The sequence below is a fragment of the Xenopus laevis genome, chromosome 1S, assembly GCF_017654675.1.
Source record: "Xenopus laevis strain J_2021 chromosome 1S, Xenopus_laevis_v10.1, whole genome shotgun sequence".
In the NCBI taxonomy this organism is placed as follows: domain Eukaryota; kingdom Metazoa; phylum Chordata; class Amphibia; order Anura; family Pipidae; genus Xenopus; species Xenopus laevis.
Window position 1 is genome coordinate 45,224,055 of NC_054372.1, and position 24,929 is coordinate 45,248,983.

Genomic DNA, 24,929 nt, shown 5'->3' on the forward strand with positions numbered 1-24,929 from the left:
GCATGCAATGATTCCTTCTAATATGGCGTATCCTAGTTTTTCATTGTGGGTATATCTAAGTGGGAAGAAAGCTAAATCTTGTATGATTATGAATCTGGTTTAAGGAGATATCCACCCAAAAAAAAAAAATTTCTTGGCATAATAAAAGAAAATGTACTGCTAAGTCACTTTCCAATAAATGTATTTATACATTTATTTCTATAGTTTCATAAAGTTTTGTCCTTTGCTATTGTCTTCTCATTTTGCCTGACTGCAGAAAGCAACTCTCATGTAACAAAGACTCAAGTTTCCACAGTTCTGTAAAGGTGGCTATACACAGTAAGATAACAGGTCTGTGGCCCATGTAAGGGGACCGCTGACAATACTGCCCAAATAACTGCCCAAAAACGGGGCAGGTATAAAAATCCTGTTAAGGCAAGGTCTGCAATGGCTTCTTGATACAGTCCTCACTCTGATGACTTGAATTGTGATCCAATCATTTGCCCCTCGAGATTGGATAGCCCAATATCGCCTTGCTCAGTGTGGCCATATGGGAGAGAGAAATCTGCTCTTTACAGAATCACAGAACATACAAGGCATTGTTGAAGTTGGAGTCTCAACACTACCACCAATATAACTGTACTTTTTTGGTTGAACTTGAATGGATATGTTGCTACATTCTGTGGCCACAAACATGACTGTGTGTTTTTTTGGGGGGATCTCTTAGTTCTGACATTAAAAGCTAGCCACACTGACTGAGCAGCAGGCTGAATGTGAAACCATGAGTAGTTTGGCCTGGCCAGTGGTTCGATATATTGCAACAAGCATCAGCTTGTGGACTAAACAAATAAATAGTGCTGAAAGTTCCATAGGGACCAGTCCTTTAACTTTAGCTACATGTGTCATTGGTGACTGTGAAGATTTTTCTGTACTGAGTGACTGCCTGTTGACTCTATAGGATCAGTTTTAGATCACGCCATGTTTGATGGCCTGAAAAATGTATGAATTGGCAAAGCATATCAATGCATGTATAGCCAGTTTACATTTTCCTGTTTTGATCCAGTTTCTTTTCTTTTCAGCCCAGAAAGCTCCTGAAATATCTCGTCTATCATTAACTTTTTTGACAAGCAATGTAAATAACAGTACTCAACAGGTATCCGTTTGTAACAGCACAGAGATAATTGTCAGGCAAGACGATGCTAATGCCTTTAGACCCCCAGTGCCAAGGCCAAGGACAAAATCCAACCTCAGACCTGTAGCAAACAATTTTCTTAGTATTTATCAAGAAAACGGTGAACAATTTGTCCAGTCCACACCTGAGGGAGAGCACCCTTCAATTCATCCTTGCTCTAGTTTTGATGACCGCTTTTTTGAAGCAAACAATATGAGCCATGAAAGAAGCCAAAACATTATTGTTTCAAGGATTAAAGCTTTTGAGAGTCAGACTGATGCTTCAGAGCCGCCTAGAAGACCAGAAATAGTGCCACGTACCTTCAACAACAGGGGCTCTGGTGCTGTTAAGCCTACACCTGCTCCTAAGCCAGTCTCCAACAAGACATCTGGTGAATGGGAGCTGGCAAACGACAATAAACTAAAAGTTATCCCAAGGGAAGGGTTTGCTCCATCTAAACTACCCGATGCAGGTGGCACAGACAAGCCAGGACTGCCAAAGAAACCAAAGCCTGGGTTAGCTAAAAGCAGTAGCAGTGAATTTTCTGATCCTGTTCTTGGGACCTCGCTGTCTTTAAACAACAACATTCAAGATGCGGAACGGAAAGTGCCCATTCCAGCTCCCAGGCCTATGTTTCCGAAGAAACTCTTGCAGAGTGAGCCCCCAGTCTTGCCAACAGCAGTACCCAGGCCACATGCTGCTCCAAAACCTTTTGTAGCCACGCAAGCCAAAGCTTTCTCAACATCCGAACTACCTGCAGTCCATATTCCACCACCTGCTGCACAGAACAAACCAGTTGGTGAACTAGATCTGATCAGTTTTGATGATGATGCTTTATCTCCTGTTCTGCTCCCCAGTCCAGAAGTCACAAATGTTTCAAAAGCCAATACTGGTAAGTGTAGCAAAACTGATTGTTTATTTAGTCCTTTAAAAATAGGCTAATTCTGAGGGGCAATATTTCAGCCTTGCAATTTGGATCTTGCAGCAGAGGCAGCGTTTAAACTAATGATACCTGTAGAATTTGCTATGTGAAATAAATGAAAGGGGAAGGATACCGCGTTGTTCAACACGAATGCCGTGAATGTGGTGAAATATGTTTTGCCTGTTTTAATCCTATGATAATCCTAAATCTATGGTTTTCTTGAAAGAAACAGGGAAACTGTAGCAACTTCATGTAATGTAAATGTAGATGCCTTTTGCTCAAAACATCTTGAGGATTAGACAAAAGGAAAATAGACTAATATAGTGTAGTATTTTTTATTTTTGGGTGGTCACACACACTCTATAAACGGGATACTGCTTCACCTTTAAAGTTGTTACCATCTCCTTTTATCCAAACAGTGTGATTTCTAGGTAGGAACTTACAAACGTTTAAGGTTTTTATGGGCCTTCAGGTATAGTGCTGGCTTTCACAGACAGTCTGCTCTTTCCCCCTACTATGTTCCAATAGCTCTATGGGAATGCACCTAGAATAGTGTAAAATCCTCTTTAATGATAAAATATAATGATAAAGTAGCTACTTCATGTTTGGTCCTTGAGAGGTAGATTCAGGGCTTTATTTAAGTCTGGTGACTGGTGATGCCTTAGTAAGTAACTGGACCACATCTTGCCTCCTTCCCTTGGCGTTTAGTGCATGTGCTGTTCTGCTGTAATGCACATGTGACATATGTCTGTGACATATAATTTAGTGCTTGTTCTATAAAAAGGCACTACTGGAGGAGGAATTGTTGCAGGGATAACATTGACGACAAGTGAGAGAATAGGATATAGAATATGTGATTTCAAAGAGTATTTCTTGTTGTAGATCCTTTCCAGGTGTTTTCTACAGACAGTGCTGAAAAGGAACAGCCACTGCCACCTGCTCTGCAGAGAAAACCTACAGTGATAAGAATCTCTGGCAAGCTAGGAAAATGTAAGTACTTGCATGGAAGCCAGAGCATCAATGGTACTTGTTGTGTAATGCTCTCCTTTTCTGTACCTAACCCAGTGATTATGTGGCAAGTAGGGCAATTAAATGTACATTTGTTTGTTATCTTTTACAGTGAAAAATATAGAATTGACCCACATACTTATATGTACATCAAGCTTCTTTATATGGAAGCCACAACATCAGGAGGTAGTATAAGGGAAGATGGCAACAGCTCCCAGAACCTTGAATGCCTATAACGCAGACAGTCCTACCTTAGATAAAATAATATTGCCTGAAATCTTGCCACAACTAAGCACAGTTCTGTCAATCATTTACATGTTTAATACTTATGGGGGAATGTCATAAAAGTCGCAAAGAGCAAAACAATTAGCACAAATAAGAATAAAAATTCTCATTTTGCAAAGTAATATTCTTCCTTAAGCTGTTATTGCATTGCGATTTTAATTGCGCATTGCGAAATTTAATTGCACATTGCCCACTTTTAAAAGGTGCCAATTATAAAATTCGCAAACTTTCTTCCACTGTCAGAAGAGGTAGCTAAGCAGTTTCTTGGTTCGCAAACGCCATATTAATATTTGCCCCGACTTTTATTACTTTCCCCCGTAATAGTTGTTACACTTGTCAATTTGTATTAGGGCATAATTGGAGAATTTGGGGTTCACTTTTCAAATTAAAACCCTTGGCCACCAATCTTCCTGTTGTACAGCATTTTTGTGAGACCCTATTCGTGCCTTAGTTGATTCTCCCTCCCTTGCTGGCAACTTACAACAGCTCATGGATCAGTAGGAATAAGAAGTTAGGCCTGCTATGAAGCAACTGCTATTAAAATACACAATTTGTCAACTCTAAAAATAATTTTTCAGTTGAATCCAGAACCAAATAGGTGTTAAACAATATGAATGCCAAAGGATTGTTTTACATCTTATATAATATGTGCAGATCCTGTTGATGTAGGATATATATACACATTAACAGAATGAACAGAGGTCAAGTATGAGACAAGCAGAAGGAGGCCCCTACCCCATAGAGCTTACAATCTAATATGCCCAAGTTGTGCATTTAGCAGGAAAATAATTTTCCTATATTGTATATGATTCAAGAGTTTTTATAAATAAATATATTTAAAAATTAAATCTTTTTGTTATTCTGCTCCATGGCAGAAACACTGACATCCTCTAACTGGTTTGTCTAATTGCATATTCGGTTCCCAGCTTCTGAAGAACTTCAGGTTCCACCACCGCTCCCTGCTGAGAAGCCAGTCGGAAGTCTCTACAGCAAATCAAGCGTGAGGCCTCGTCCTGTAGGCAGAAAAGTATGTTTTATGTGTTGTATATTTCTTCCTAGATATTGATTGATTTGTCCTGAAACCTTTGCTGAACTGCAATATAGATTTTTTTCAGCTTTAATAAAGTGTCATTTTTAAATGCTCACATAGTTCATATGTCAGTAGTGTGGATATTGTTTTGTTTGCTTGATACATATGTGGCCATTAACACACACATTCACCCACCTTCACTCACTCACTCTAGGCCAGATGTAACCCTCCAAGTCATGGGAGACTATACTGCATGACATTATTTAAATATAATCCAGACTCACACATGTGCTATGATGGATAGTTAATTGACTGTATGGAGCAGAGCACTGATCTACTCCATGGATACTAGCACCCTCCAATTTATCCAAACAATAATTCTCAGCAACTTTATCAGCTGCATAAAGCCGAAGCCCACGCCACACATAACTAGCTTGCCTTTTATATTGAGACATGTTAAATGATTCCATTGGTTTTTCAGCCTCTTTGTTCTTCCAAATACTCACAGCTCCTTATATTACAGTTGTACTTTATTATATCTTATTGCTCAAGGATTGGGAGTCCACAGAGTCTGTAGAAGATGCTTGGACCAAGCCTGCACTGCCTACAAGGTCAGTTTGACTGCATTAACCTCATTACAACTGTATTGTTTAATGAGGTTATTGGTTTTTTTGCATACAAAATTATTTGACACATAAGACATCAGACTAAACAATTATACAGCAACCATACTAGTTTTATTATTAGTTTAGTTTTATTATTTTAAATTAAATTCAAGACTCAAGTTTTTAATCACTGCTGGTTCAGACTATTGAAAAATGTAACATAAGCTATCTTTTCTACAGACAGGGCTCAATTTTTTACAATACCTTTTTGCATGGTTCTTAAGGTCACCTAATCTGCTGGATTCTCCTATGTTGTTTCAATAGTCAATAGTAATTGCTGCAGTAATAATGTGCATTTACAAAAGCCATGTGACAACTCACACATAACTATATATATATATATATATTTCCGGACAGAGTAAAATAACAAAGAAAGCGAATGTAAAATTGGCATCTGGCTCTGTGCCTTTGGGCTCTGCACACTACACTTCATGTTGTTTCCCCTTTTCTTTAGCATCAAGTTATAAATGTATGGGCAAATATATAGCTTCTAACTTGACCCTAAAGACCAAGCATATAGGCTCATGTATATGGGGGTAATCTGTCAGCCTGCCCAACCAATATCTGACCAGAGTTAGTACAGGTATCTTTTTAGCAGAATTGAGTGCCATATATTCAGTTTTCCAATTTTCCAAATGGCTTTTATGCACCTATCATTATGTTACTGATGTCCTGGATCAGGTGATAAGAGATGCCTGACTTGGCCCACCATCTTGGTGGCCAAATCAGGCAAAGATCAGCACAATTGCTGACCTTATTAAATGAGCAAGCATTTTGTTGTTTGCCATGGTTAGATAGAGTAGGGATCCATTCAGCACTCCAGTGAGTAGTAAGATCTCATTCTGCACTTCTAAAACTTCTATCAGTTTGGAAACAAATGGGTCTATATAAGGGTATTAGAGAATATACTGTTTAATTTTTGTTTATGGACTATTTTCATGATCATATTTACTTTATCAATCTGTATTTTTGTAGGCCTCTTTATTGTCATATAACACTGTACTGTCCAGTTCTTGTAGCTAGGTATGAGGGCTTCATTATATTTCTGGGCTGTGTTCTAACATTGCTAACGTTGCACTGCACTGCATTTACTTTGCTGTCAGAAAGCCCCCATCCCACAAAGAGAATACGTTACTACAAGTTATTGTATGTATCCCTGAATCTGCCTGTCTTAGTTATCTTGTCTGAAACTTTATAAACCATAATCATGGATCTGTGTGTGTCCGGTGTATTTGATTCAGAAACACGACATAGTTTATATAAACAATTGCTGTGTAGCCATGGGGGCAGCCATTCAAGCACACGATACACAATAGATAACAGATACCTTCTGAAGAATGGCGAAGGGAGGGTTAATCCCCCCCCCCCGAAAAGTTGATGCACAAGTGGTCACTTTAAATAAAAGGGGTAAGCTCCCCACCCGCAACATATATGGCGTTGTGCTATTGTCTTAAATCTTCTACATTGTACTGATGAGTGCCGACCATCTAGACAGATCTGCACCACCAGGGCAGGAAACATTGTGGGAAGGGTGAGAGGTGTGGTTCATCTACACACAGGACGTTCTGAAGAATCCCATTGTATATTACAGAGCTTATTTGTTATCTGCTGTGTATCCCGTGCCTTTTCTTTCTTTTCAGCTGCCCCCATGTCACAGCAGCTTGTTTATATAAACTATAGATAACATTTAGACACTATTTGAAATGCAGTTGTTATGCAGTTATTATGTTGAACTCTTGTCTAGGCCTGTTGGTATTAAAGTGAAGGAAACTCCTAGCCAACCACAGAAGGGGCCTCCTGGACGACCTCCACCACCCAAAGTATCCAGAAATTCCACCCGAGACGCCTTTCCCCGATCTGCTTCTGATGTTGGCTTTACTGCAAAACACAATACGTCTGGCATCAGTAGGTCAAAAAGTCACATCATAAAAAGGCAACAACCAGATCTACCTCCCCGGCCCAAGCCTGGACATCCCCTGTACAACAAATACACAGTGAGTTTTTATTTCTTTGCTTACCTCCATATGCTTGTGCCAGGAAACGTCTGCACACATCAACACAAACAAGGAGAGACATCTTAGTGCATAGCCATATTTCATTAGCTAAAGTAGAAGTCAGGCAGGACTGCATAGAAAATCACTCCAACAGCTTTTTATATAGTAATTATATAGTCATACACTACAAGAGTATTTAACATCTCATAGTGGGCGATTGCATTGTAATATGTTTCAACCATAACTGGAGGGTCAATTGCAGGTTGATTGAATTGCACCATTTCTTAAAGTGATGCTTTTTGTTCAGTACAGAGATCGTTTTAAACATATCAGGCCATTCACAGCACCATATACTGTATGCTAGTAGATTTGGGATAAATTGGCCGGGCACCTACGTTATACGTATAGAAAGTGTGCCCAAAGTTATGTTGTGACATCCTATTTTAAATGGCATCCAAAGTATTTAAATACATGATGTTAAAGCAATTCATTTTGTTTAATTTATTGTTTTTTATTTATTTAGCTGCCCCTGCCTCATGGAATTGCTGATAAAGATGTTGTATCCAGTAAACCAGGAGAGCTGTCATGCAAGGTAATATACTCTACTATATGTCTACAGCTAGCAAGAGTGACCCATGGGCTCAGCAGGAATAGGAGCAACTATTCCTATGTGTAAAATTGTATTTGATGGGGGTGTTTTTAGGGGTTTAAGCACCACAATGCTTTAAGTGTCTTCTACCACTTCCTCATTCAAATGCAAAGCATAGGAATTTTGGGAAGAATGCCCAAAATTGCTCATAAGCTCACCGTTTGCACAGAATACATGTTTTGTTTTTTTAAACACAGCCAGGGCAGTATGCTGCTTATTCCCAATGCAGACTGATTGTGCCCTTACTGGGTACAGAATGTGTATAGAAAACAGATCCGCACACACACTGGTTAATGCAGTCGGGGAGTATCCCCTTTTATTCAGCCACCAAACATTCCCCCGAAACGTTGAATGTTTGGTGGCTGAATAAAAGGGGATACTCCCCGACTGCATTAACCAGTGTGTGCGGATCCGTTTTCTATACATATTCGTTGCTAAGGGACCCGGCCGGGTCAACGGAAGAAACGCACCACCAGTTGCAGGATTGGTGAACTACAGGTGTGCGGTAGGAGAAATTAACTTACTGGGTACAGTGCATTGAAGAGCTCCAAAAAGGGTGAAACTGGTCTTCAGTTGGGAACCTGATATGTGTGCTGCCCTGACTGTGCTAAAATCCACTGGGTGAGGTTATGTCTCTAGATTATTTCATGTAAATTTAAATTTTAGGTGCACTCCTGGGCTTCCTTCCCAGAATTCCTTCTGGTAGAACACAGTATGGGATTTATATGGGAGAATGGTTATCATGATAGGCAAGTGTATTAGTGGCAACTAGTGGAAAAGTGATTAGTCATTTATGATAAAATTTTGTTTTTAATTGTAACACTTTAATGACTGTATTACCTACTCACCAACTATTTTCCTTCCTAAAATGCAGCGTGGAGAGGTGCTTGTACTACTAGAACAGACTGACAATAATTACATTCAGTGTCAAAAGGGTTCGGCTACTGGAGAAGTCAAAACGTCTAATATGACAATAATTACTCCTCTCAATGGCAATGTGGAAACCAGAAACAATGTAAGATACTATAACTCTGTTGGTTAAACTTTTCTGTAGTAAAAGTAAAGGCAGCCAATGACTTAACAAGTTTGTTTCAGTTTTTGTCTTATGCTTATGCCAACCATGTTTTCATTTGCTCTCCTGTTATACTGTTTATTCAAAGAGAAGATATGATCCCCCTTACATGTACATTGGTACACTAGAAACAATCCCAACTGTTTACCATGGGCTGCTTTGTGTGCCGCCATGCTACCTTTGAGGATGAGTTACTATATGTGAACTGCCTTGATTGCTATTTGGTCATCAAACAGATGGATCTTTTCCCAATCGAGCTTGCTGAGCCAAATCAAGCACATCCAGCTCAATTATACAGCTGGAGTATGCCAGGATTTGTAAACTGCCTCTATCTATATATCTATCTTTTTTTCAATTAGCTGGGTATGGAGGGTAGGGTTACCAAATAATTTGAATATTCAAGGGCATGTCCAAGTGCAACTCTTCTAGCTGAATATTTTTGACGTATTCCTGAATTTTCAAGTGATCTGGTAAACCTACTGATTGGCCTGTCTATAGCGAGCTTAGACAAAACAGTATTAAGGCTCATTTACCATGACAGCCAGAGTTACACAAGAATGCAGTTGTGTGTATTTATGCCATTTATTGAAGGAACATGAATCTACAGACACTCCTTGCACTTCCCTAGAGTTGCACTCAGTCGTGGTGAGTCTATTCCCCCCTCCTGTTCCAAATTGTGTGCAAGTGCACTTTTTTTTGCAGGTTAATGCTATTGCCATGATTCCAAGGTTCCCATTGTGAGTTGCATCAATACGTGCTGCAGACTTGCATCTAAAGCATCAAGACCAAACAATTAACCTGTTTGTAACATCTGATTGCTTTATTGCAAGAAATAAAGTGCAAGCAATGAAGTGCAAGCATTTGGATCACTTCCCAGTAGCGGAAATAAAAAGTGCAGTACACTGTTATCATCACTTCACAACACTGACCTGACTAGGTTTATTTATGGTTAGTTACTTAATTATGTTTGCTGACACCATAAATAAAAGTAAAATCTTCAGTAAAGGTCCTTGGAAAATATTAGGAATAGTGTTTGCAGCTATTACACTTGAGATTGCATGATTTTTAATAGCCCGGTGATGCAGTAAGTATTTTTTTTTATTGATTTTTTTTAATTTGATTTTTCTTCTATTATTTACTTTCATTTTGGTTATTTTATCCAGGTAAGCAGCGCTGATGACAGTCATGTTCCTCATGCCTTAGTACTGCATGATTTCAGAGGAGGTGGGTATTTAAAAAATATAATGCATATAGTGCCCGTTAACCAACTGTATTTTATTTTAAACCACTTATATCATTTTTGGATTCAAATCTTCCACTAAAAAAATCACAGCCAGATACCAAACCAAATCGAAACCATCAATTGTTTATTCAGACTTGAGAAAAATCCCCCACCCCCCAAAAATTAATCATTTGTAAAACCTATATCACTATTCAGTGTTTGTTTTTTAAAGGACACGAAGCTTTTAGATTCATTTGGGCTGAGCTTCAGTATTTGCCAAACCTTTTTTCAGTTAAAGGGCATGTAAAGTGTAAAATAGAATAAAGCTAGAAATGCTGTATTTTGTATTCTAAATATAAACATGAACTTACTGCACCAAAAGCCTAATCAAACAAATAATTTATGCTTTCAAAGTTGGCTACAGGGGGGTCACCATCTTGTAACTTTGTTAAACATCTTTGCAAGACTAAGACTGTGCACATGCTCAGTGTGGTCTGGGCTGCTTTGGGATCTTCATAAACAAAGCTGCTTGAGTTCTGCATGGCTGGGAAGTAAGGCGGGGGCTCCCCCTGCTGTTCATAAGTATGATTGTTCCCTGCTCAGAAGTTAGGGACCATCTGACAATTCCTATCCACAGCAGTGAATGAAGGGAGAATTTCACTGAATACAGTCAGGTTTCTTATAAAAACGGTACACATTTTTTAATTACAGTATATTGGATAAAGGTTTATTTTTCATTAAAGAAAGTAAAAATGTGATTATATTTTTTGCCTTTACATGCCCTTTAATATAAACTACACACTGCATTTCATCAAATTACTAATGAAATAGTAAATACTTGCCTGTTATAGGCTATAGATATAGCTTCAAATTAGTTGTGGGGTATGTGCTTTCTTAGTAGCAAAAACTGTGCACAGGTCCACTACCACGTGTTCCATGAAATGCACAAATAAATGTTTTAAGTAAGATACTGTGCATGTTTCTAATTTATATAGTGAATAAAGTACCCCCTCTTGTAAAATATAAGGATATTATAAGTTACCAAGGAGTTTCATGACCATATAAAAACCACGAGGCCGAAGGCCGAGTGTTTTTATACAGGTAATGGAACTCCAAGGTAACTTCTAATATCCTCATATTTTGCAACAGGGGGTACTTTATTTATTATAATACACACGTTTCAGTGAGTCATGTGACAGAAATGACATCAAAACTCACCGTTTATAACTGATGACATCAGAACTCATCGTTTATAAGGATATAATTTACAAGATATTCATGGCTTTTGTGTATTATATATAGATATAGCTTCCTTTAAACTGGCACAAATTATGACAGCAAATCGGTTGTGCAGATCATTCATTTTATCTTTACATATTTGCAGTTATAGTCAAGGGTAACCGCCATAAAGCTTTTCTCTGCATTCTGTGATATAGTACTTAGCCAGCAATAACATTATTTGGTAGGAAATCTTTAGCAAATTTTAAGAGAAGGAACATTCTGTGCACAAAGGAAACCAGGCCTCTATAAAGAAAAAACTTCCATAAAAAGGGAAATATAAAGTGGTACCATATAATTTATTTTTGGGCACAAAGCTAATATTAGTTGGCCGCAGTAGCTCATTCCCTGGGAATATCACAAGAAAAAAAAACACCAGGAAACACTCTATATCCCATAAGCCGATGTCTGAGTTAATATAAAAAGAAATGTCATTTATGTTTGCTTGGGGTTAAAAACATTAGGCCAACGCTTATGGGAGTTTTGCTAATGCTGATCACAGGGATAGGCACATCTACTTGTAAGTAATTGTTTTTGCCGCTTCTTAATCCACTCTGCCTCTCCAGCTATCATTAGAAACCCAAAGGGGTATCATGTTTCCCCCTAGTGTTTATATTTGGAATTGCCACATAATATATTGTGAGTGTAACTGATGATGGTGCTGTTTTCCAGACCAAGCGACTGATCTAAGCTTGAACTCAGGAGAGACCGTTTATCTGCTGGAGAAAATAGACAACGAATGGTACAGAGGGAAGTGCAAAGGCAGCACTGGGTTATTCCCTACCAATCACATCAGGGTTATTGTAAGTATGTTGTACAGTGAAACCTCAATATTAGCTACTTTGACTGTATGATTTCCTGTTACACTGTTTTTTGTGGTCCCACCAATTTATAATGCATTTTAACAGGTGCTTTCCTGGCATCTACACAGCATTTACACCAAATTTTTCCCAAAAATATCTGTCTGTCCTCTTTGAATCTTATTTTTAGTGAAATTAAATGACGATCACCTTGGTACTATGAATGTGGGGAGGATTCAAAAATTGTAGGAAACTGCGACTTTATCTTTGCATCTATGACCAGCTTTAGTTAGGATTAAGTACAAGGTACTGTTTTATTAGTATAGAGAACAAAAAAATCATTTTTAAAAATGTGAATTATTTGATTTAAAGGGAGTCTATGCGAGATGGCTTTCCCATCATTTGTAGATTTTTGGATAATGGGTTTCAGCAGAATGGATTTCATACCTGTAATATACTAAGAGCTAACTATACGTTGTACTACCCCTTTAAACATGGGAAGCTTGTACAGCTCCTAATCATCAGTGAATAATCCTGAGTTGTGAGACAAGGCTAGGTTTTTAAGGTAGTCTCCTCTATCACCCACTGGTGTAAATTACCTGATATCCACCATATAGGCCTGTCCATACTTTTCTTAAAATGAGGCTAAATGCTCTTTATACCACATTATCATATTTAAGCATAGGTAGACACTCAGAAGGCCCCATACAAGAGGGTTAATGTGTAACATATACAGGGAAGACATTGCTCAACTATAGGTGGCCAATATTAATCCTAGTGACACAAGTCACTCTTGATTTGTCTTTATGATATCAGTTCTGTCTGTTGAGCTGCAGACATTATTGTACAAGGATATTGTTTTTTTTTTATATAATATATATATCTATTGTTTCTTTATAGTATAGTAGTAATTAAACTAGCCAGAATCATGTTTCCTAATAACTTGATGTTTTGTGAACTAATGCTGTGCACGGCTAATTCCTCTCTGCAATCTTCTTTTCATCAAGGTTAGCCGTGGGTAATACTAGGGCACCAAATGGACTATTTTGGATTCAGTCAAATCTTTGAATCGAACCCTTAATTTGCATATGCAATTTATGCTAAGGAAGGCTTTAAAAAACCATGCTGTGACAAAAGTCACCTGATTAAGGATTTCGAATCAGTTTGACCAGGCACTTAGATTCAGCCAAATCCTGCTGAGTGATGAATCCCAAACCAATTCCTTGATTCTGTGCATCTCTATGTAATACTGTGTCTTACATCATGAATTAGAGTGCTCCAGTTTCGCAGTCATTCTATTAATCAGATCTGCTATATATTGCCGTCTTACTAATACTGTGTTTTCATTCGCTGATTCAGGTTGATGTTCCTAGTAAAGGCCTACAGAAGAAGCCATCATTCCAGTGTAGTATAAAGTGAGTATGGATGAATATTTAGGTGCATGGGTACAAATAAACTTGTGGGCTTTGATGTAAGAGAACATGAAGCTTTGAAATCTCAACTGCATTATTTTATAACCTATTTAGTACATTTTACAGCCTTTTGCAGCAGTGGGGGCAGTCATGCAGGGCTGTAGGATTCATGTTATAGAATAAATAAAAAAAAATAAGCTATTTAAAAGAACATGGTTTTAGTACCCGGCACATTCTGTTATTCATGCTATTTTACTTTCTTGTTCACAATGAGACTTGCTGTCAATAAATATTTTACTTATGATGTTTTTGACATGTTTCACAATATCTCTGCTAATATGAATCCAACTAAACTTGGCCCTACGCCCACTGCTGTTGGTGTGATTGAAACCTCCAGTTTCCTTCTCACATAATTCACTAAACTCTTGTGTTCTATAACAGCAAGCAAATCACTCTTGTTTGCCCTTAAGGTGCCCATACACTGAGAGATCTGCTCGTTTGGCAATGTCGCCAAACGAGCGGATCTCCCTCCGATATGCCCACCTTGAGGTGAGCAATATCGGGCTGATCCGATCGTGGGCCCTAGGGCCCAACGATCAGATCATAACGATGCCTACGGGTGGTCGGATCGCAGGACCGCATCAACGAATAGATGCGGCCGCGATCCAACGGGATTTTTTGTCCCATCCGATCGAGATCTGGCCGACTTTCGGCCAGATCTCGATTGGTGAAGCCCGTCGGGGGGCCCCATACACGGGCCAATAAGCTGCCGACACGGTCTGTCTGCAGCTTTTATTGGCCCGTGTATGGCCACCTTTACTCTTCCGTGCCTCACTATTGTCAGATCTTTACATTTTTCCCTACTGCAGTCCCATTCTACAGCACCTCATCCTAGTATTCAGTCAGAAAACTAAGCTTCCATCTTTTCTCCTAGCGTGTGTTTTATAGTTTCCTGCCTATTATCTTGAAGTCAGGTGTTCCTAGAGCAGCCTACTCTTTTAAGTGTGCACAATGTTATACTTGAACCCTAAAACTTTATAGGCTCTTTGGGGCAGCGATTTTCTATATGTGGGGGACAGTGAGATTGGATAATGACAGATGCAAGCGATGCAAATCGCCCTTGGTACAATCATTCTGCATTTAAACAATTTTTTTTTTGCTTTCTAGGGGTCCAAGATGTATTGCACGTTTTGAATTCATAGGAGATCACAGGGACGAACTCAGCTTCTCAGAGGGTGACATGATTACACTTAAGGAGTATATAAATGTTGAGTGGGCCAAGGGAGAACTTAAAGGGCAAACTGGATGTTTCCCAATCAATTTTGTTGAAATAATAGAAGATTTGCCATCGAGTGGTCTGAGTAAAAACATGGCAGGTTAGTATATATAATGGGGTGCCTGCATTGCCATAATTTAATTTACTTACATCAAAATGGATGTTGTTTAGCAGGATTATGAGCAGCCGTTCTGCTAAATATTGAGTGCAATACAGCAGTATGCGGTTTTTATGGAGAATAGTACCTGTTAACTCCACAGTACCCAATATATATCTCACTGTAACTTACAGGGTCTTTACATATGGCAGGCATATTTTAAGAGCACATTATCCTACTGTTTAGCAAAGCATACGACTGCTGGATAATACCAGTTCTGTGCTACTAAGAAACAACAAAATATGTCTTGCCATCCTTTCTAAAGGTGGCCATACATGGGCAGATAATGCTGCCGATATCGGTCATTTAGACCAATTTGACAGCTAATCTGCCCGTGTATGGAGGCTTCCGACGGGTCTTTCTGATCAATATCTGGACACGATATCGATCGGGAAGGTTTGATTTTTCTCCCAACCCGTCGAAGCCCATTGCACTCGTAGTAATCCGATCGTTCAGCCACAAGGCTGAATGTTCAGATTACCTCCGATATAGCCCTGCCATTAGCGGCATATCGGGGAAACGAGCGGATCTTATAGTGTATGGCCACAAAAAGGGCAGCCAAAAAATGCCTCAACCTGTCAAGGGAGACACCTAGTGTTATAAAATGTTTATTTATGGCAGTTTGCAATGTAACTGGCTACTTTTTATGTACAGTCTCTGTCCAAATTGTGGCCTTTTATTTTTTATTTTTTTACATACCCCTGGGTTATCTGGGATTTTAGTGCTTGTGTATTATTTCCTCAATAAGCTTGATTGAAGGCCTTAAAGGAGCTTGAAAGTCAGGATTATAAAAACCTCCCAAAATTTTGGTAATGACCCGTCTCCTGAAGTGCTGTCTTAAGCTGGACATAGATATAAAGATTTTTAAAAGATCCGATCGTCGTTGTGAGACCACGATTATCTCGGACAATTCATACGATCGTACGATTGTTTCATCAACTAAAAAGACTATTTCAGCCGATATTGCCAGGAAAACAAAGGGTGGCTGCCTGCTTGTCCCTGCAAGCATAGATAGATTGCAATGGGACCGATAAAGATTTTTTAACCTGGCCGATCAATTTTCTGACAGCCGAAAAATCGTAAGATGTACGATCGTTGAAATCCCACTAACCGCACAATACCGCACAATAATTTCGAAAGGATTGGTCTGACTGATTGCGTCTATGGGGACCTTTAGACACAGTTTTGTGGAGAGTAGAGGATAGGCTGTGTGTATTTGCTTTGTCTAACTGAGGTCTGGAATCACTATTATGTATGTTTGTTTATAAATATAGAAATTTACAAGTGACTGAGCATATTTCTCAGGTTCAGATAACAGTAGCATTGTAGAGTTGCCCACTTTGAGTAAGGACATGTAACTAACATGCCTAAGGGCTATTCCACACGGGGAGATAGCCACGCGTTTGCGGTCGCGGCGACAAAGCGCCGCGCCAGTCGCCGCGACCGGCGCAGGCGACAGTTTTGTATGGGCGCCTATGTAAAAACGCCTGTGCTAACCACACGAGGCGATGCGCTTTTCAACAGTCGCCTGAAAAAGCCTGGCGAGGCATTTTCAGGCGACTGTTGAAAAGCGCATCGCCTCGTGTGGTTAGCACAGGCGTTTTTACATAGGCGCCCATACAAAACTGTCGCCTGCGCCGGTCGCCGCGACCGCAAACGCGTGGCTATCTCCCCGTGTGGACTAGCCCTAATAGTTCACAAGTTCACTTCTCTGCATTTTTTATTTCGTTTCTCTTCATTCATTTTGCTTGATCTCCCTTTACTGTTTCACTTTTAGTTCCACATAAGAAAATGCCTTTATTCTTCAGTAAAATGCTGACACAACAGTGACTGATCTTAAAGGCTTTCGTATAAGCAGACCATAAAAGTAATGAAGGGTTAAGATAGGAGATACAGACAATTTTGTGACTAGACAGGTAGATATGTAAATATACACAGTACTCTTAAAAATGTGCCCATTACTTAAATAATAAGACAGTTTATTGGGCCTTTAATTTGCATATGAATACAACCTTAGAGAACTGAGAAATTGGAACCATTTAGAAGTTCATGAAAGAAAGAAACTGCATCATCATGTGCTTTTATTTTCCTCCCATAGATGCTGTGCAGTCACAGAAGAAGTTGGGACAGGTAAAATGTTCTTTTCTCTGTGTGTTCCTTTTCTCACCATGAGGACAGAGATGTAAAAACATTCTGTAATATAAATGCATTTAACTACAAATTGTTTGACCAACCTGACTAAAAAGAACCTATGCCACACTTTTGTTTTCAGAATCCATTAAATCTACTTTTGTAAGTTTAGTCGCATGTCCTTTTCTGCTGGCGGCTAATCTCTTCCAAACCAGCAATTCTGTAATTTGCCAGATATGAGCTTCTTACGCTTTCCAAAGTTGGCCAAGGTTTCCTCGCAAGTCATCTTAGGAAAGCAGAAGCAATGCCTGTCTTTCCACTGGATATTTACATTTTTGCCAGTGGGAAAGCATTTGGAAAAGATTAGTTATCTTCAGAAGAGGAGATGTATCACTAATCTAATTTCCTGATCTGACATTTGCCTTAGGATACACTGGTGAATGATCTGTGTGCTTACTGTAAAGCAGGGGTCCCCAACCTTTTTTTACCCGTGAGCCCCATTCAAATGTAAATAGAGTTGGGGAGCAAAACAAGCATGAAAAATGTTCCTGGGGTGCCAAATAAGTGCTGTGATTGGCTATTTGGTAGCTCCTATGTGAATTGGCTGCCTACAGGAGGCTCTTTTGGAAATACACTTGTTTTTTTATGCAAACTTGCTTCCAAGCCAAGAATTCAAAAATAAGCAACTGCTTTGAGGCCACTGAGAGCAACATCTAAGGGGTTGTGAGAAACATGTTGCTCCTGAGCCACTGGTTGGGGATCATTGCAGTAAAGGGTTCCTCAGATCACTTATTACCTTTACTTCTGCAGCAGCCGCATGTAGCTGGGAAGTGGGCTGAAGCCCTGTATGACTTTAATGGAGAGGCTGAGGAAGATCTGCCATTTAAGAAAGGAGATAAGATCCAACTAATAGAAAGGCTGGATGCTGAATGGTACAAAGGGCGCCTGAATGGCAGAGAAGGGGTCCTGCCGTCTGCTTTTGTACAAGTCTCTTCAGGTAAACACTGCTTGTATTAATGAAAGTAAGAAGGTGTGGTGCAGAATATTAATTCGCATCACAAGAAGGCTTTGTATTTTCTTCATTTGACTGCTAACAGAATACACCTTCTTAAAGGAGAATTCAACCCTTGTTGCAAAAAAAACCGTAACCCCACACCCCACGTAGACCCTCCTCCCTCCAGCCTAACTACCCCCTGGTAAATGCCCCTAACTTTTTACTTACCCCTCGGCGTAGATTCAAGCATCAGAATTCACCACAGCCATTTTCCGGGGTCTTTGTGTCTTCTTCCGGTGCTTCACCGGTCTCCGTCTCAGCTTACCGAAGACCCAGAAGATGGCTACGTGGAACTCCGATGCCTGGATCTGCGCCGAGGGGTAAGTAAAAGGTATGGGGCATTTCCCTGGGGGCAGTTAGGCTGGGGGGAGGAGGGAGAGGGTCTACGTGGGGTGGGGGTACAGGTTAAAAAGGATTTTTACAGTGATTGATGATTTTAGAGATATGCAATTGTAGCTGTATCGTCATACTAATAGTGTACAATCCATTGTAGAGAATGTTGCAGAAGGGGCAGATTTGCAATTCTGAATACAGAAGGGAGCATGGCTCTTACCTTTTTTGTTTTTTTGTGTATTTTATGGCTCCCAGTAGATGTCCCATTAGCCAGTATGAGCATAAGTTAATTGTTTTCATTCATTATAAAATAATGTAATTATTCTAAATTCTGTCTTTGTGATTATTTGGTACAGTGGGCTGATTGTTCGAACAACTTATGTATGAGAACTAAGTACAGGTATGGAAGTCATTGTCCGGAAACCCATTATCCAGAAAGTTACGAATTATGGAAAGGCCAACTCCTATAGATTCCATTTTATCCAAATAATCCAAATTTTCGAAAAATATTTCCTATTCTCTGTAATAATAAAACAGTTCCTTGTACTTGATCCAAACTAAGATATAATTAATCCTCATTGAAGCCAAAACCAACCAATTTGGTTTATTTTATGTTTAAATAATTTTATAGTAGACTTAAGGTATGAAGATCCAAAGTATACGGAAAGATCTGTTATCCGGAAAGCCCCAGGTCCCAAGTATTCTGGATAACAGGTCCCATACCTGTACATTAAACTGTGGTGCCATACACAAGAGAGTGATTATTTTTGCACTGGGCAAACCTTGCAGAGTTGACCAGCTGTACTACGACATTGTCCATAATAAATTGTAGTAGACAAAGATATAAAGTGTACTTTGGGAAAGCTTATCTTATCTTTATACTGTTTTCCTGTAGGAATGAAGCCTTGGCAAACTCAGGAAGGAAATGCAGGAAAGGCTCGGGCACTTTATGACTTCTGTGGGGAGAGCGATGATGAACTCTCATTTAAGGTAACCAGGAAGGATTCGTGAGCTGCAAGGATGATCCTACAACACTCAAAGCTGGTTGGGCTGTTCAGAGTTGTATTTTGCCGGTGCCAGGAGTTCTTGGGTTAATTATTATGGCTTTATACCTTGTTACCTAAATTGACTTAGTTTTACTTTAACTGATTCTGTTAAATTATTGAAAATTAATATGAGAGCAATGTCACAGAATGTGATCAATAAAATAATTTGCCAAGGTTTATTGTCTCCCATTGACTTTAATCTTAAAGTCGGATAGGGTTAGCTGCAGTTAAAATGCAATTAAAGGAACAGTTCCCAGTAACAATAAAAACTGGATAAATAAATAGGCTGTGCAAAATAAAAAATGTTTCTAATATATTTAGTTAGCCAAAAATGTCATCTATAAAGGCTGGAGTGATTGGATGTGTAACATAAAATCCACAACACTACTTCCTGCTTTTCAGCTCTCTAACTCTGAATTAGTCAGCGACTTGAAGGGGGGGCCACATGGGACATAAATGTTCAGTGAGTTTGCAATTGATCCTCAGCATTCAGCTCAGATTCAAAAGCAAGTTATGACCCATGTGGCCCCAATCAGTGGAAACCAAGAGAGCTGAAAAGCAGTAGTGTAGTAGTGTTCTGGCTATTATGTTACACATCCAGTCACTCCAGATAGATTACATTTTTGGCTAATTAACTATATTAGAAAAAATGTTCATTTTGCATAGCCTATCTATTTACCTAGTTTTTATACTTGACAATTCCTTTAAATCCTCCACTTCTTATAGCAAAGCACAGGGAGTACAGTGCTGCCTTATATCTACCATACCTAAACAAAATTGCCATGCGTTGCTATGGAAAGTGGTGTTTCAGGCATTTTGACCACTACAGTCCTCCGCTAGAAGCCACAGGCCTAAAATAAGGAATACTTGCAGATTATACATCTTTATACAGATTATGACAAATTGCTCCTAATTTCATTTAACTTCCCTTTCTCCGTTGACCTCTTTTTAGGCTGGAGACCTTATTTCGGCTCTGGAATCCATAGATCGTGAATGGATGTGCGGCGAACTAAATGGAAAATCCGGAATATTTCCAAAGAACTTTGTTCAGCAATGTTAGTCTCACAGCTAAGCCTCTGTGCCCACCTGTGTGCATCCTCTCCTCTCAAACTATCACCTTTGGTGCCAACTGAACTTTTTTATATTTTAATGTGTAATATGTGTAATATTTTTGCACTACTTTTTTTTTTAATCTTACAGAACAAAAAACATTTGTTACCTGTTATGTTACTGTCCTGTATTCGTACTTTCAGTCCAGCAAAATCATGTTTAATATACAGCGATGGGTAAAATGTAGCATTGCAAAGGGCTCAGACAACACTTCACTTCACCAAATAGCTTGGACTTATTCTGATCTTAATGACAGAACCAATAAATCTTAGTCCCGCTGTAACTGGTATTTTTTTTTTTTTTGGACAGGACTGTAATGAAGCTTTTTAAGTACTTCTAATAGAGATGCTAATTTCTACCTTTCAGGGGAATGTAAACAAGTTTGCCTATGTCATAGCAACCAATCAGATGTTTGCTTTCAGGGACTTGGCTACAGGAGTTTTCAACACACTTGGGCCATTGAAGTTACTGGGTCCCATGGGAACAAATAATATAGGGGAGATTGTAACCGTTTCCACTTGCAGGGATTGAGAGATACTGGTGGGTAGAGGGGTATGATTAGGAATCTGTTGCTCACAGGGAGTTGTATTGATTGATATATTAATGAGGGCTTTAGTTTGTTGTGGAAGTTAAGTTACTAGAGATCACTTGAGATGAAAGACAAAGTTTATTTGGCACAAGCTTAGTGGATTATGAACCCACAAAGAATCCGAACCCTGAATAAAGACATCACAGGCTTTTTATAGACTTGTACATGGGAGTTACCTCTTTACAGCACAGCCAAACAGGTGTCTCTGCTCTCAGGCCAGGGTAATAGTGACCAAGACTTGAAACAAAATCCATCCAAGTCAGAGGGGTTAACAGGGGAACCTACATAAAGAGAATTGGTTTCTCTCTTAACTTCAAATCTTGCAACCATAGCCCAGCTGTTTGTTTCTGAACTGCTGATCAATTTCTAGAACTGGCCAAACTTTGCTCCTTTTCTTCCTCCGATGCACCAAAGTGGTTTGCGTTACACTTTCCATTTTTTTTAATGGTCAAAACTCTTAAATTCAAATTGTGAACTGTGAGTTTTAATTCCAAGATTTATCAAACTTTGGCCCTTTAAAAATTAGAATTCGACTATTCGCCACCTAAAACCTGCCGAGTTCACGTATAAGTCAATGGGAGGGGTCCAGGGACCAATTTGGACATGTTAGTAGCCTTCCTGACATTCAAGTTTTTTTCGGAGAATAAACTCGAATCAAGTTCAGTCTAATTCGGTTGAAATTTAGAGTTTTAGAGATTCCATTTTATTAATAAATAACCCCCCAGTTGAATTTCCGGTATATTTAAATAGAGTTTAAAAAAAATCTCACATGAATTTGAAATTTGACCTTTAGTAAACGTGCCTCTTACTGTATGTAGCACTAAGAGCATCCACAAAAAAACAAGCCTGAGTAATTCAAATATCCTTTCTTCCTTACGATACCTCATTTATCTCTATTGGATAATATCTTAAAGCGGTTACCCTATGAACATCCTTGTTTTAATTTGCCATTGTATGTATAATTCTTTTTGCATTGATGTCTTTTGAGCTGTACTTTTGAAGGTGCTGCCATTAAGATCAGATAAGTTCTCCAATTTACTACTTTTGTGCAAAACAGGGACAATGGCTCAGCCAATGCTGTTTGAATGTTAAATGTACTTTATAAGGGGGCCGACAGAAGCCTCCCAAGTGATTCCAGTGTACATAGTGGCAATCATGTAATCAACAAACTGTATGCAGCGTATAATAATCATTCCATCCAATCACGCACTGTGTATTGTACAGAGTATAAGGTGTGCCCAATGCAAGTTATTATGTAAATAGACTATTTTGTAAGAGAGCAGAGAAGGCAACTTTGCTGCAATACACACGCTTTACAGTTGTTCCTGTAGGATCAGAATCTAAAGATGAAATGGATGTGAAAAAGAAAATCAGCTTTTTTCCCCCCAACTTTTCCTTTTCTGCTATGGCTCTCCACTGGCTGGAAGCTTAATATGCAGTATGTACAGTCATGAGCGATGTCTCGCTTCTACTAGAACATTTTCTATGATGGAGGAAAAATGAAAAAGATGCACTTTAAAGAATGTCCATTGCTCTACTAACACACTCTCTCTCTCTCTCTCTGTCTCTCTCTCTCTCTCTCTCTCTCTCTTTCTCCATACAGTATATCATTACCTGCTAAACATTGGGTAAAAGAGTATTAGTTTACCATTTTGTTTGAATGCTTCATTTAGACAAATTGCACATTGATGAATCAATGCATATTAAATGAACCTTTTAACAAATTGTTTGCATGTGTGGGCATGTACTTAAAGGAGAACAAAACCCCCTGCTATTAAAAATCGCTACCCTCTTACCTTACATACAGGCCTGGACTGGCAATCTGTGGGTTCTGGCAAATGCCAGAGGGGCTGCTAAAGGTTGACATAGAAAGTCAGTATTTAGTGGGCTGGTTGGGGCTGTTTGGGCCTCTGTGTTGGCTGAGTGGGCCTCTGTGTACCTGAAATGCAGGGCCTATTGTAATTCTCAGTCCAGGCCTGCTTACATAGCCCCCCTTCCTGCTCCCCCCCAGCCTAGGTATTACCTCCTGTAATTGCCTCTAATTCTTTATTTAACTCTCCTTGGAGAGTCAGCCCAGCGGAGCTCACGGGCGCCATCTTCAGTCTTCTGCCGGAACTGATTGGCGTATCTGTGCATGTGCAGTTGCAGCAGTCTTTTCCGGTTCGTGCCAACTGCGCATGCGCCGTAAGTGACGGAAATTGCTGAAGGGAAGGAAGAAGAACGAAGAGCCAGAAGATGGTGCCTGTGAGCTCCACTGCGCTGACTCTGGAAGGAGAGTTAAATAAAGAGTTAGGGGCAATTACAGGAGGTAACACCTAGGCTGGGGGGGAACAGAGAGGGGGAGCTATGTAGGGAAGGGGGTAATGATTTAATAGCATAGGGGTTTGTTTCCCCTTTAAAGAAGCCAGAGGAAAAAAGGCCCTTCCTTGCAGTGCTAATTTGTGACTAGCGCTCACGTATCCAGTATTTAATATGATTGTACAAATATGTCTGGTAGCTTAAGTCTGACCTAATATGTAAATTACTTTCTAAATTGTTTTGTACAACGGATCATTTGTATGGATGTTTTATTTCTTTTGTTTCTAGTGTGTCGTTACATTTCTCATAGTTTTGTTTGTGCCCCGCACTGAGCTTTCTCTCTGTATACAGCATATTGGGCAAATGTATCCAGACACCTGACTGTGCAACATCTCACTCCCAAACACCCAGACAGCCCTTTGCTGCAATCGTTTTCCACTAGATTAAAAATGAAAGATTATTGGTGGCATTTCATTCCATCCAGCCATAAGAACATTAATGAAGTTGGGTGCTGATGTTGGGCAGTCAAGCCTAGATATTTGTTCATCTTTAACAAATATATAACCAGTATATGCTGTGTTTAAATACACTGAGTGAGCTTACCGCTATACATGGTGGGCCCGGGTGCACACACTCAGACCTTCAGCAAGGGGAGCAAATACCAGAGAACTTCAAAAGAGGCTGGCACAGGCCTGGACCCACAACATAGTAAAGCCGGAGTCAGATGATAAAAGGTTAAAAGAGCTTACATTTTATTTTCCATAAATTAAGAACCAAGGCCTGACGCGTTTCGTGTCTACCAGGGACACACCGGGGCTGAACATTACATACAGACTATTTAAAAGAGAGAGAGCCAATGGGAAGCAAGTAGGAGGTGCTACCAAATGTGTCACTCAAGAGAAAGCATTGAAATCCTAGAATTCATTAGACACACCCCCAAGGCCAATACAATACGTATGTTAACTTAATTAGGAAATACATAAAGTACAAAGTACAAATATATCAAGAAAAAGAGAAAAGGACTGACCATTATACATAGCAGAAGACATCAAAATTTAGACCTAAAGGCTGTCTTGTAATTAAATAAAAGATCCATTTGGTCTCTATCTTTAGTAACACAGAATACATGTTTTTTCCCCCTTATATTAGGAACTACTCGGTCTACCTGGAACTCTCAAACAAGAAGAGGTCCTATTGTTACATTCATCAAAGTGTCTAGTGACTGGTGTTCGAGATTCTTTATTGTTAATATTAATAATGTGTTCTCTGTCGACTCGTTTGGCCCACGTATTGTTTTTTACATTTTTCGCAGGTAAGAAGAGAGATCACATTTTTGGTATTACAGTTAATGTAACGTTTGATGATATCGTTTTTGTGGTGGTTCATCTGACAGGTGTTTCCTTGGGGTGAGATCAGGGCACCTATAAGTGTTTCCATGTTAGCAAAGCA

General features: G+C 39.3%; 1 protein-coding gene across 1 annotated transcript in view; it reads left to right on the plus strand.

Moving 5' to 3' along the window:
- sh3d19.S (SH3 domain containing 19 S homeolog) overlaps nucleotides 1–20,876 on the plus strand; it is a 44,577-nt gene extending 23,701 nt beyond the window's left edge. Inside the window, exons 7-21 of the mRNA XM_018243270.2 lie at nucleotides 1,059–2,042; nucleotides 2,955–3,062; nucleotides 4,292–4,392; nucleotides 4,948–5,006; nucleotides 6,805–7,054; nucleotides 7,578–7,646; nucleotides 8,578–8,718; nucleotides 9,939–9,999; nucleotides 11,948–12,078; nucleotides 13,435–13,490; nucleotides 14,655–14,863; nucleotides 17,019–17,050; nucleotides 17,861–18,047; nucleotides 19,333–19,427; nucleotides 20,436–20,876. Coding sequence (XP_018098759.1) covers nucleotides 1,059–2,042; nucleotides 2,955–3,062; nucleotides 4,292–4,392; nucleotides 4,948–5,006; nucleotides 6,805–7,054; nucleotides 7,578–7,646; nucleotides 8,578–8,718; nucleotides 9,939–9,999; nucleotides 11,948–12,078; nucleotides 13,435–13,490; nucleotides 14,655–14,863; nucleotides 17,019–17,050; nucleotides 17,861–18,047; nucleotides 19,333–19,427; nucleotides 20,436–20,543 — 2,591 coding nt within the window. The 3' untranslated portion in view covers nucleotides 20,544–20,876. The remainder of the gene's footprint in view (nucleotides 1–1,058; nucleotides 2,043–2,954; nucleotides 3,063–4,291; nucleotides 4,393–4,947; nucleotides 5,007–6,804; nucleotides 7,055–7,577; nucleotides 7,647–8,577; nucleotides 8,719–9,938; nucleotides 10,000–11,947; nucleotides 12,079–13,434; nucleotides 13,491–14,654; nucleotides 14,864–17,018; nucleotides 17,051–17,860; nucleotides 18,048–19,332; nucleotides 19,428–20,435) is intronic.
- The last annotated feature ends 4,053 nt before the right edge of the window (nucleotides 20,877–24,929 follow it).